At 37.9% G+C, this 12,500-nt stretch overlaps 1 protein-coding gene across 1 annotated transcript in view; it reads right to left on the bottom strand.

Moving 5' to 3' along the window:
• LOC138046518 (lon protease homolog 2, peroxisomal-like) overlaps positions 1-12,500 on the bottom strand; it is a 39,053-nt gene that overhangs the window by 16,193 nt on the left and 10,360 nt on the right. Inside the window, exons 7-22 of the mRNA XM_068893158.1 lie at positions 12,364-12,438; positions 12,024-12,139; positions 11,286-11,337; positions 11,101-11,147; positions 10,051-10,125; positions 9,585-9,679; positions 8,609-8,699; positions 7,298-7,345; positions 6,527-6,626; positions 5,019-5,098; positions 4,311-4,341; positions 3,005-3,070; positions 2,844-2,921; positions 2,256-2,313; positions 1,736-1,815; positions 671-835 (exon numbers count right to left, since the gene is read on the bottom strand). Coding sequence (XP_068749259.1) covers positions 671-835; positions 1,736-1,815; positions 2,256-2,313; positions 2,844-2,921; positions 3,005-3,070; positions 4,311-4,341; positions 5,019-5,098; positions 6,527-6,626; positions 7,298-7,345; positions 8,609-8,699; positions 9,585-9,679; positions 10,051-10,125; positions 11,101-11,147; positions 11,286-11,337; positions 12,024-12,139; positions 12,364-12,438 — 1,257 coding nt within the window. The remainder of the gene's footprint in view (positions 1-670; positions 836-1,735; positions 1,816-2,255; positions 2,314-2,843; positions 2,922-3,004; positions 3,071-4,310; positions 4,342-5,018; positions 5,099-6,526; positions 6,627-7,297; positions 7,346-8,608; positions 8,700-9,584; positions 9,680-10,050; positions 10,126-11,100; positions 11,148-11,285; positions 11,338-12,023; positions 12,140-12,363; positions 12,439-12,500) is intronic.

Raw genomic sequence — 12,500 nt, 5'->3', positions numbered from 1 at the left:
AGGTCTGTTTTCTTTGTCTCAAAAGTCTGAAGGGGGATTTCTAAACAAACGAATATTCAAATTTAACCATAACGCCTCGTAGCCATGTGTGAATATTGATACATCGCACGTGGCCTATTACATTGTTTGCACATTTAGCCCCGCACTTCCCTGGGACTGAAAAACAAAGCCGCCACCGGGCTTTTCTGAATGATCATAGATTACCAAGGTCTACAGGTTCATACACGTGACGTTTTATCGATGTTTTGATAGGCTGTTAGCCTCATGAATTATTAATAAGTTAAAAAATCATATTTGAAGTGCGGGTTCTCGACGAATGAGAGAAGTGATTCTCGCACTAAGCTTTTCATAAACACATGAAAAAATTTTAAGTGTCTATAAAAAGCGACAAATTGCTTTTTCAGTAATAAATTGTCCTGATAAGTGCAAGGACCACTTCTCTCAAAGCACATATTGGTTGCAGTCACACTTGAGAGAAACACACTGTAGCACTGGTGTTGACACTACTCTAGTGTTACCTCTTTGGTATTTTGAATCCCTTGGGGAACACTGAACAATAGAACATGATTTAACTCTAGTATTAACTCCCTAAAGCGACCGCAACCACTGTTACACCGCAATACGATGCTTTCAAGTGTTCTCCTCGTAAGAAAGCGGACAAAACACCTACCCCTAAAGCGTCAGTCAAGAACTTCTCAGTGACCAAAAAAGCCTTCTTTTCAGCTCCAGCACTGACAGAAGCAGTAGAATCAGTCTTGGTGGGTTCCTGTTCTTTACAGTCTTCTTTTCTGTCCTCTTTAGCTTTCTCTGGTGTCTTTGCGGCAACCTCAGCCACCTATACAAGTTAGACCAACACATCGGGTTATTTACAGCAAGGTTTTTGACGCTAAAAGGCACGAAGTTCGGAAAAGCTCCATCGTAATTGTGCATGCACGATATTTCCTGTCACACAACTAAAACTGATGCTCTTTAAACAACTAAAAGCCTATTAATGCTCCTTTCCCCTCGCCTACTTTTCGCAATAGTCCTCCGTGCTAAATTCCCGGTTCCACACGAACTGAGTGTTCCCGTCAAAGGGAAAGTTGTAGCCTAGGGAAATGATATCAAACGAATTTGAGCAAGATGATCTACCCGAGCCGAGTTAATTTTTTAGCGATTTTCTTCTTTAACAGTGTGTTTAAGCTGGCAAAAAGTTATTTTAAAGTTTCAATCCTCTTTCATGCACCCGCTCCAACCTTAGCTTACAAGACAAAAACGTCTTACGGGCAGTGATAGGGTTGTTGGTAACTGAAGAGCCTGCACCAATGTTTTTGTGTCCATTAATACAATAACGGAATACAGTCCTTGAAGGAAGGATAAAAATCATGACACCGCCGGCCCCTCGATAGTTACAAGGTTCACCGGTGGCGTTTGGTCGAGGATAAGAGACGATCTTCCGCGCAATCTGGTTTAATCCAAAACGTGACAAAAAAAACTTTCTGCCGCACCAACTGCTATTGAATGATGCAAGAAATACCTTCCGACAAAGCAAAAGGAAAAAGCAGAAAAACGTAAGCAAGTGCTCAAAAGGCAAGACAGCTAGCAGTGTCCAGAAACCTGGGTTTTGCCTCAAGGTTTAAGTTACACATTTACCTGTACGCTGACTGGAAACGTTTAAGGCAAGTGAACTGCGAGGATCAAGCAAGACTCTTAGTTTGAAAAAAAGTTATAGTATATTGCTTTTCAGTGTACCGACCTGAACAGCTACGGCTCGACACACTCCGCCAATTTTTCGCTCAAGTGATCGCACTCCAGCCTCACGGGTGTAATTAGCAACTGCAAAAATGAACATATAGTTATTTATTATCGGCTATGTTTTGATAATGACCGGATATGGTCATTTATATGAAATGACCATACCCGCAATTCAATGCATGATTCATTCATCAAAGAAACATATGAGCCCACAAATGACCAGCTCTCAACATCAGTGGCTTCAGAGCTCAGTTGGTTAGAGCGTCGCACCGGCATCGCGAGTTCACGGGTTCAAACTCCGTTGAAGTCCTGAATTTTTTAGGCTTCTCTTCGCAATTGCTAAAATTGCGTTCATAACTGCGAGGATAATAGCTTTACTTGATTTGATATCCGCAGTGCAATATATGATTCATTTCATGTATCATTTCGTTCTTAAATTAAGACCACTAACTGAGGGCCTTCGTACGTATAACGCAGGTAAAAGTAACCAGTATCTGGGGCATGATTCTATTTTTACTCACTGATCGCCTTTAATGCATCGTCTGGAACTACAATGTCTTCTGTAGTGAGTCCATGTTCCTGAAACAGATGATGATACTGTGGACTCATCTTGTTTTCTAAAACAGGTCGAATGCCTGCTCCTTTAATATTGATTTTGATTTAAGTGCCCATAGCTCGGTCGTGGCACCAACAATTTCTGGGCTTGTTAAAGATTTTACGTCGCACTAACATTGGTATTTCAGGGTGAAAAGACAGAATATTTTTGTAATTTGTGAACCAGCGTGCAAGGAAAGTCCTGTCCGACAGCCCGGGGCTAGTGGATTTTACGATCGGGCTAGTGAATTCTGTGCTTAACTTGCCCGACGGGCAAGGGAAGATTTTTCGGAGAATTAAAATTACAAAAGTACTGCAAGACAAATGTTTTAAATTCCTTCGGACCGAAAGTCGCTCCGACGAAGTGAAATCTGCATAAACAAGACCAGGTATCGCATTACATGTCAGACGGGGCGAAGGGCAAGCTGTAAAATTAATTTTCTTTGCACCCTGTGAACAGATTTATCTCAGCAGGAAAAGAATATTTGAGGTTCGGGGAACTTTAAAATACCAACCTCCAATTGCTTTGGAAGAAGGTGTCTCTTTGAAATGGCCATCTTTTCTTCTTGGGTGTAGCCGGGTACCATAATCAACTGGAAAAAAGAACACAACTCAGGAACCTTTCTCCTGTACACACAAAACCACTCCTCGTTAATTTAAAATTATCGCTTCTCACCTCCATTCGATCTAAAAGCGCGGGAGGAATCGTGCTCACTGTGTTGGCGGTGGCAATGAATAAGACCTGAAAAACAGGAAGGAGTTTTGCAATTAACCACTGAGATTCAACGACTCCCCCTCGGGTTGTTGATACACGAGAGATCACAGGATCTTTTCAGTTGCCATATATGCAATCACCAGAAGTTATATGCCAGCAGTTACGCCCAGAAATGCTCGTAAAAAGATGAACGCCAAACTTTGCTATCATCCAATGCTGTACGTTTTTGGTTAAGGCACCCGGGGCCCGTTTCTCGAAAGTCCCGAGAAGCCATTTGTGAACCTGCCGACAGCTTGTTCAGGAAAGACGATCTTTTAACATGTTTTCAAAGCAACAAAAAGCAAACTGACTGTGAAGTTCGACGACTCAAATCCTCTCCGTTCTTGAGATACAGAGGGAATTGTGGCACCCGAAAATGGCCCGCAAAGTTTCGGGACTTTCGAGAAACGGGCCCTAGGAGAGCGTTTTTCGAAAGTGTGCCCAGATGAAAGCGTCTGAACACATGAAACAAAGCAATTGTTTTGCTTTTTGTAGGCCTGAAAACATGTTCAGAGATTAATTTTCGCAATAATAAACAGATCTTAGCTTCACAAATCGCTTTTTGGCCCCTAAAAGGTTTACGGGTCTCTTCAGAAACAGACGCCAGATTAGCATGTGGACCACGGATTTGCCTTCAACTGTCCTCATTCAACCCTGTCACGCTTCCACATTGATTTCAAAACCTGTTAACCTTAACCTATAGAGCTGCTTTGTCCACTACCGTGACACTGCTGCACAAAAGATAAGTTTTTAAATACCACCTTGTGTGGATAACCTTACGTTCCACATGGATAAGGAGCTTGAAACTAAACTGACAGTTTTACCAGTTAATATGCTCCCCAATTCCCTGTTAGCAGAGGTCGCTTTTCCCTTTGCGTTCGCTGGGCTGACGAGTGCGGAAAAAGAGACCTCTGCCATGGGTCGAAACTCACTGTGTTGAGCATGCGCAGCGGTTACTTAGCGACCGTATCCTCATTTGATTCTTTCATGTTGTGTGAGCTCACTTAATTAAGGAATGCGCAGAACACAGCAGGCCCAAGTGACAGTCAGCAGACATATCATAGGGTATGCCGTTTGAAGAGTGCCGCCCAAGGTCATCCAGCGAATGCAAAAGAAAAGGGGCCTCTGTTAGCAGGGATGCTCCCCAAGCATATAAAACCCCAAGCTGTGAAGGGTAACGTAAGACCAAAATAATACGGGTCTTCAGAAAGCAATCAATTTTACTTACTTGCGAAAGGTCAAATGGTATGTTCAAATAGCTGACCAACAGTTCAGGAAAACTTCAGTTTACTGTACACGCCTCGTGTGCAATGTTTTCAAAATACAAATGAAATGTTCTGCCTGCCATATTGGCGAGACGACCCAGCATTTTAGTGCACGCATGTCCTGGGGAACACTTGGAAACAGGCAGGGCCACACACTTATCTAAGAATTTCAATTATGATAGTAGCTCAAAAGCATGTTGCATGACAATTGCTACATGAATCACACCTCTGTGTAGTTCTCAATCAAGGTCCAACACGTGTTGGAGAAAACCAAAACTGAGAATAGAGTTCAAAAGTGTTGACATCATAAAAAAATTAATTTTTGAAATGATGGGATTTGTTGAGATATTTTGAAAGAACAACACCTGAAAGGCCTATACTTCCCAAAAAACTGGCATTGTGGGGCAAACTGTCTCGGAGATACTAGTCTCGTTTTGCTCTGGTGACTCCATACAAATCTTTCTAAATTTGCCTCGGTTCCTAATGTTATGAACTGAATCAAATCTAGAAGGATTTGTATGGAGTCATCAGAGCATAACTGGGCTAATATCGCGAAGACATTTTGCCCTGAAATGCTGATTGGCCGCCATTATGAAAGAGGTCTATAGACAATTTTACAGTTCAAGCTGAGAGGGGAAAAACAGTTGTTGAAACTGACGATTGAAGGATACTGGTCTACAAATGTCCAGTTCTGTTCGGGGTCCAAAACTTCCAAAAGTGCAGCAGATGGATCTCCATGCAGGCTCTTACCCTTAAAAAAACAATATACATGTTATTAAACTAGTGTGAGGTCCATACTGGGAACACACTGGTCTAGTTCCTTATTTTGCAAGTTTATGGACCGAGCCTGAGGTCCATAAACTTGCAAAAAAGGAACTCAACCAATATTTTCCCAGTACAGAGCGAGCAAGCTAGTTCAATAAGGTTTTTATTATATTGACGGTACTCAGCGGCCTTGTCACTGTTTTCTTTGTCCAATTCTTTGTCAGTACTTGCCTCTCCTTTTTTTTTTTTTTTTGCTCCAGCGCTGGAGCACTAATTGGAGACACTGAAAACTGAAATTAACAATTAAAGCAAATCAAGTCAAATGTTGGTTTTTGAGCAGAGTGAAAACCAGAGTACCCGGAGAAAACCTCTTGGTGCAGAGTAGAGAACCAACATACGATGCCGAGTCTCGGAATCGAACCCGGGCCACATTGGTGAGAGGTGAGTGGTCTCACCACTGCGCCATCACTGCACCCCGGTTCTAGAAAGTAAAGTTCCTACTGGAACTTGAACATGACTAAGGATGTGTTTGATCGACCCTATTTTAAAACGGTATGCCTGGCGTTTTGAAGCAACAGCCGCGTACACCATGACAGGGAACTATGTTTTTTCATCTTCCCACTCAACGATAAATCGTTGGGGTTTCAAACTTGGCAGGGCAAAAGTAAATAGAAAAAGGAAAATTTAAACCGCAGTTTGCACTCTGCAGCAAAATATTCCCCGAGTCGATTAAGGATTCTCAAATTTTATCAATTAAGGTAAAAATTTATAATTTTGTTCATAAAAACGTAACTGATTATTTGCATACCAAAATTTGTACACCAAATGTTATCGTGAAATAATAAATCCCGTTTCAGTTTTGAGCCTTGAGGTGATTTGAAGAGGACCTGACCATGCCCCATATCCTCCTGACTTCCATGCATTCCTTAGCAGTTGACTCCCCCAGAATTTTTTTTTTCCGAAACTGTGAGGATTAATCAATACCTAGCTATCCTGTTGAAATACACCACTAAACATAGCCCAAATTTGGTTAATTTAGCCTCCAAGAATACCTTAAAATAGCATTAGTAGACCTGTGTTTGACAATTTTAATGTGAGTCCCTGTAAAAACAAAGGATTTCAAACAACTACTCCATGTATTCCTATTCCGTAATACGGTCAATCGGACGCAACCTAAATAAAAAACATTTCTTTCATTTTTCTTTTTATGTCCAAGAAAATGGAAACAGAAATGGGAACAGTTTAGCAACCTGTATAATTATACACTGCTTCATGACCAGTCCATCTTAATGGTTCGTATTGCAATTTTAATTTATTCTCCTTTTCATCTCAGACCACTTCGCCTGTATTTATTGACTAGGCGTGAATGACTGCTTCAAAACCCATGAAACATCTTACAACTCTGATGCCTTACCATCTTGTCGACTTCATCCAATAGAATCACCGGATTTTTTACTCCCACTGTTTTTAATGAATTAAGAATTCTCCCTGGCATAGAACCAATGTACGTGCGCCTGAAATAGTAAAATGAAAGGGAGTCATTGTGATTGTAAAGATACTGAAAATAACTTTTGTTCTAGAGAAATGATATCAACATTATTGAATAGCAATCACACTTAATTACGGCAAATGCATAATTCATTACAAGCTGACTGCCACATTAATCTTTATATACATGTAAAACTCTTAACACATCGGCTCCCAGGAGTAAGACATCGTATATTTTACTTGTGAATGGGGGGCAGTTCATGGGTGAATTGCTTAACAACCCCTAGACACACTGGTAATACATTTTACTCAGCTGTCTAACGCCAGATGATTTTACTCTTCAACAGGAGGCAGTTCATGAGTCGATGGATTAACAAAAACTGCCACCTTAAACCCATTGACTCTTAGGAGTGAGACTTACTCTGTCTAACACCAGATGATTTTACTCGTCAATGGGTTAGTACAATTTTACCCCCAACAATTGAAACCCCTTCTACAACCTTAGTTCACCCCTTATTTTAAACTATGATGTATACAACAGAAGATTTTGAAAAAATGTGTCTATTTAGATGTACTGCACTGAAAATGTACAAAGATGAAGTGGTAATGAAAGGCCACAATTATCATTTATGTAAAATTCGGCAGGATATTTCAAATTGCCCGCACGCAGGGAAAACAATATCAAAACATAATTTACCTATGTCCTCTAATGTCTGACTGGTCACAAATTCCACCTAATGATATCCTGTGAAATATCAATAACACCATAGTTTTCGCATCTGTATGCAAAATTAAGTACATGCATAGCCACTTACGACCCTCACAGAATGCACATTACAATAATTTCGGGGTTTTACACTCAAACATAATGTCTTTAATAATAATACTATTGATTTATCACACTGAATGCAGTACACCTGCAAAGTTTAGAGAAATTATCCAGTCAAATAATGTTGAACCAAACAAAAACTGGCATGCCAAAATAATATAGGTCCAAAAACTAATTTCCTACCAAAATACATGAAAGAACATCTTTTGTTTAATTTAGCAACTTAAAATTAATGGTTACAAGTTGCTCCCAACTTGCAACAGAATCCTCGAAAACTCTTTAGATACCACAAAAATAAAACACCCCAATTAACATTACTGTAACAGTCAAGGTTGTATTTTACTTAAAAAAAAAAAAAAAAGGCAAATGTGTACATACTACTACTATGCTGGCTTTTCAACCGTCAAAATTCATACTACCATAAATTACATTACTTATATTCCTTCTTAAGGCCCATTTAAACGATTTCAACATTTGACCATCATCATCACGATAGGGTTTAAAGCTCAGAGCTTGTGGGGTCGTGTGAAAATAATTACAATATGAAGCTTAAAATAGGGATAACATTACTTACAGATCACAACTTCTATAATAGTAAAAGATATTAATTAATTTCTAGGCTAAGAGATATTCAAAAGTTCAAACAGAACTAGAAACCAACATTTGTTCAACAAAAGTTGAACAATGTTGGACAAATGTTGGACACGAAAAGAAAGTTGAGTGGAGGCCGTTCAAACGGTTCCAGCCATGGGCCAACAAATAAGAACCAACACTTTTGTGTAATTTGATAGTGTGGAACTAAGAACTAGAAACCAGTCTCTCTTGTCTAGATAAACTATGCAATATAGACTTTTGTGGCCTGACGTGAACATGCGTATGTTCTACAATTGTTGAACATAGTGTTCAAAATAAAGGCTTCAACACCATTCAGCATTTTCGAGAACAAAGGAAAAGTTGAATCGATGTTGAATTAATATTAAAAGTTTAAATCAATTTAAACTTGATCAATGCACTTTCAACAAGCTTTCAACATTTTTTATGCTTTCAACAATGTTGGATGACTTGTTCAAACGCACCCAACATTTGATTCAACAAAGTGTTGAATGCATGTTGAAGCAAATGTTGAGACTGTTTAAATGGGCCTTTATAATACTTCAATACCAGTAATCTGGTTCAAACCTTTGAAATTCTCTGCCAAGTGTATTTGCAATGGATCGTCCAACACTGGTCTTTCCAACCCCAGGAGGACCAACAAAGCAAAGAATGGGTCCTGTAAGGTTGATTGAAAATGGTCTTGCAAAGTAAAACACACTCCTGTAATACCTACATGTACAGGGACACCCAACTTAAAGATGACAATGATACATGTCTGGACTGCTTAAATAAATAATACAGTCTCCAATTATTATTTACCTATTTTTCAAATACCACTTGGCAGTTTTCAAGGGCCCCCAAAGTTCATGTAATGTATTTAGACAGTATAAAGACTGTCCAAAGGGATGTTTTTATCATCTAGAAAAATTTGATCTGTTCAGATATCTTAGCTGAAAAAGAAAGTGTGTGAAAATTTTAAGGAATGATATCTTCACTTAAGAAATTGCTAGCTGAATGTTTAATAACTTCTAAGAACTTCCATCCGAACCATTTGCTCATACGAAACTGCTAGGTGACTTTTCTAAGTGCCTAAAATTGCAAAAATATCCCTTCCGAAAAGGTAAGGGACTACTTTTCCCTGGTTGCGAATCTTTTAGGTAATGTTTTAGTAAAGAAATCTGTAGCTGTTTAGCAGCATAGAAATGAAATTCTTAGAGCAGTTTGATTATTATTGGGTGCCCCTGAGTTTTAATTATGCATGCAGTAATAAACACTATAACATAAAGATGCCGAAAGCAGAGCCAAAAGATTCCATTATAATTTTGTCAATGACACTCATAATAGGAAGAAAGACCTTTCTCGCAACTACTAAATTTTAAACGAAATGGGCTGCATCAAGCATTAAAGCTGTGCATATATTGGAGTATGCCATGCACTCTTGACTGGAAGTAATGTAGAGCCTTGTTTTAATTAACATACTGTATAATATAATTATTATTTCCCTACAACTTTTCATGCTATCTAAACTGCAACACATAAATCACTTTTCAACTAAATTAACCTTTCAAACTGTTCTTTAACTTGCGAACTGCAAGATACTCAATCACTCTCTTCTTTAATTTTTCCAGGCCATAATGATCTTGATCAAGGTCAAACCTGAAAGTCATTCATAATGAAAATGTCAATGAATAAAAGGAATGAGGAGGTATCCGAAGAGTTAAAATAATTAATAATATTGTCGGCAAACAACAACATACAATATAATGACAATAATATTTAAATCAAGTACACTACTTCAATACATGTAAGTATTTACCTTAATAAGTCTTATTCACTTATGTGACAGTGTAATAAGTGGAGGTTTGCCTTAGATTGTGTGTCTTTTGACTTTAATAATGAATTGACAGCATAAAAATGTGTTAAATAGTTTGTTGGACAGGTTTTCTACTCTTTCATGCACAATGATGAGACGATCAGTGGTATGGTATTATAATTTTTACTGCGTAAAAAAAGACATCAACATGTACCTTGCTTGAGAGATATCCAACTTGTCTTTAGTTTCATGATTCCAAGGAAGGTCGACCATCCACTCCAGATAATTTCTTTCAGAAGCACAAAAAGAAAGAAAGAATCAAAAAGACTAAACCGAACCTTTACTCAGGCCTTCTGATAGGGTGCAGTGAAAAAATGCAAATTCTGCGAAATTTGCAGGGCAAATTATGCGATTAGAAAGGCCAATTATGTGATAAATATTGTAAATTATGTGATTTTTTTCTGAGCAATTTTAAGCTTGTTTTTCAAGGTTTCAGGATTAAAAAACACGTTTTTAATACTGCCCTAAAGACATTTTGAACATAAGGGAACAGTAATTATGAATCTTGATCGACATTGGCTGGGACAAGTAAAAAAAATGAGGTCTTCTGCACTATTGGTGCACCATGTTAAAAGTTGAAAGGACACAGCTCACATGCCAAATGAATGATCAATAATTATTAATATTGTTATTAATAATGTTGTATGCTACAACTAACTTCTTACACTTTGTTTTTGTGTGCAGTATTATATTTCTGAACAGATTTGCTAATCTGAACAAAGGGCGTGTTTGTGTTACACAAATTGACGACTCTTTAAGAATGCGACTCGTACCAGGCCCCCCACATGCAAAATAATGCCTTGAACTTCGAATATTTACGAAATTGAAGGTAAATAATATTAGCCGTTTTCCAAAGTAAATCATCTTTAAAATGACGTATTTGTGCAGGAACTTTTAAGAAACATGTTGATTTATGTTTTATTTTATGAATTTTGTGCGTTCTTTTGTGAAATATGCGATTTTTTGTAAATTGTGCGATCGGATGCAATTTGAGGTCGATTGTGCGAAATCGCACCATCGCATAATATCAGAAGGCCTGTTTACTGCAAAAATCAGTAATTTTTCTTGTTTCTGACTCCAGGTTAGTTTTCTACATTAATTATTATACCTTCCAGCATTCTTACCAATCACAAAAGGACGTTTAACAATAATTTGTTTTTTAAAGTTCAGATTAATGTCAAGCATGCATGCATTAAACATGTACCTGGATGTGGCATGTTCAGGAAACTGGGGAGGCATCTTCTTCAAGCGCTTTATGTTAAAGAAAACACAACAACAAGATTAAAATTCCCACTTCCTTTACGTCTCCCAGGCTATAACAATATATATAGTGTATATTTTTCTGCTTGCCTGAATAAAATGCGATGTACATTTTATTAAAATGCCCACCTTCAACTCTTTCATTGCCACTTTAAATGCATGCTCTGGAAGTTCAGCTGACCTAATAATCAATGTTGAAAGAAATGCTTTTCAACAAGAAAATATGTTGTAAATACTTGCAATAATTATAATTATCACTAACCTTTTGGTTTCTAATCCTAAAGATCCTGTACAGGCACAGATGGTGTGTGTATGAGAAATAAGAAAGATAAACTGGTCCTTGCATACAGCTGTAGATACATGTACCATTATTTAAAACAACTGAAAATTGGAAGAATTTGTTTGCATGGATGAGGACTTGCATGGGTAAACAGCTCAAGAACATGAACTGCTACACAAAAGCTTGTTTCAAATCATGAAGTTGAAGAGCACTCAAATTGTTGCATGTAATTTCCTATCAAGGGTTATACTGTACAGTAATTGTATCAATCAAAATTTTCATTGTTTAAAATAAGATTTCAAATCTGAAAATCCCGTATTGCAAAAATCAAACACAACTCATTTTGCAATGAAAATCATTCGTGTTTTGTCGGTAAATAAATTTACTGTTATAAAATTATGTCGGCTCCAACTTACTTGGTTACATGTGCACATTATAGGCAAGCCGGCGAGAAGTAATTTTCAACCTGTACTGCAATATGCAACTTCTTTTTTTGGATGACTAAGTCCATCCTCAATACACTAGCTATACAGTGTAGAATGATCAATGAATATATAAATATTAATTATTTCAAATACACCCTGTACCTTATTTTTCTTTCCAGTTCATCAACATCATCTTCATCATCATCATTGTCATCTTCATCAAATCCTTTGCCGATTCTCTTGCCATCTCTTGGAACAATTACATTTCCTACACCTCTCTTGGAATTGAAACAATCATCAACATTAATTTTGATATTTTTGGACCACCCAAACTTTGGCACAGGCTGTCAGTTGTGGATTTGCAACATTCATCTATTTGTCTCACAGTCAGCAGTCACCCACCCCCACCCTCCCCCAACTCCCCCGCCAGGATCTTGAACGTTGGGTCACTATTGTCAGAAAGAAAGTGTACTGTTCATTTGATCGTAGCGGTGTTCCTTACCTTTTGATGATTACCCTTCCAGACCTTCCTGTTTATTTGTGAGCCAGTTTTTAATAGACTAGTGCCTTTCATACCCTAACAAAATCATGAGATAACAATGTGATTCAATTTGTATACTTCCTTTTTGTTAAAAATTT

Source organism: Montipora capricornis, chromosome 1 (assembly GCF_036669925.1).
Source record: "Montipora capricornis isolate CH-2021 chromosome 1, ASM3666992v2, whole genome shotgun sequence".
Classification (NCBI taxonomy): Eukaryota; Metazoa; Cnidaria; class Anthozoa; order Scleractinia; family Acroporidae; genus Montipora; species Montipora capricornis.
Note: the sequence above shows the minus strand (reverse complement) of the source record. Positions and strands in the feature narration are given on the sequence as shown.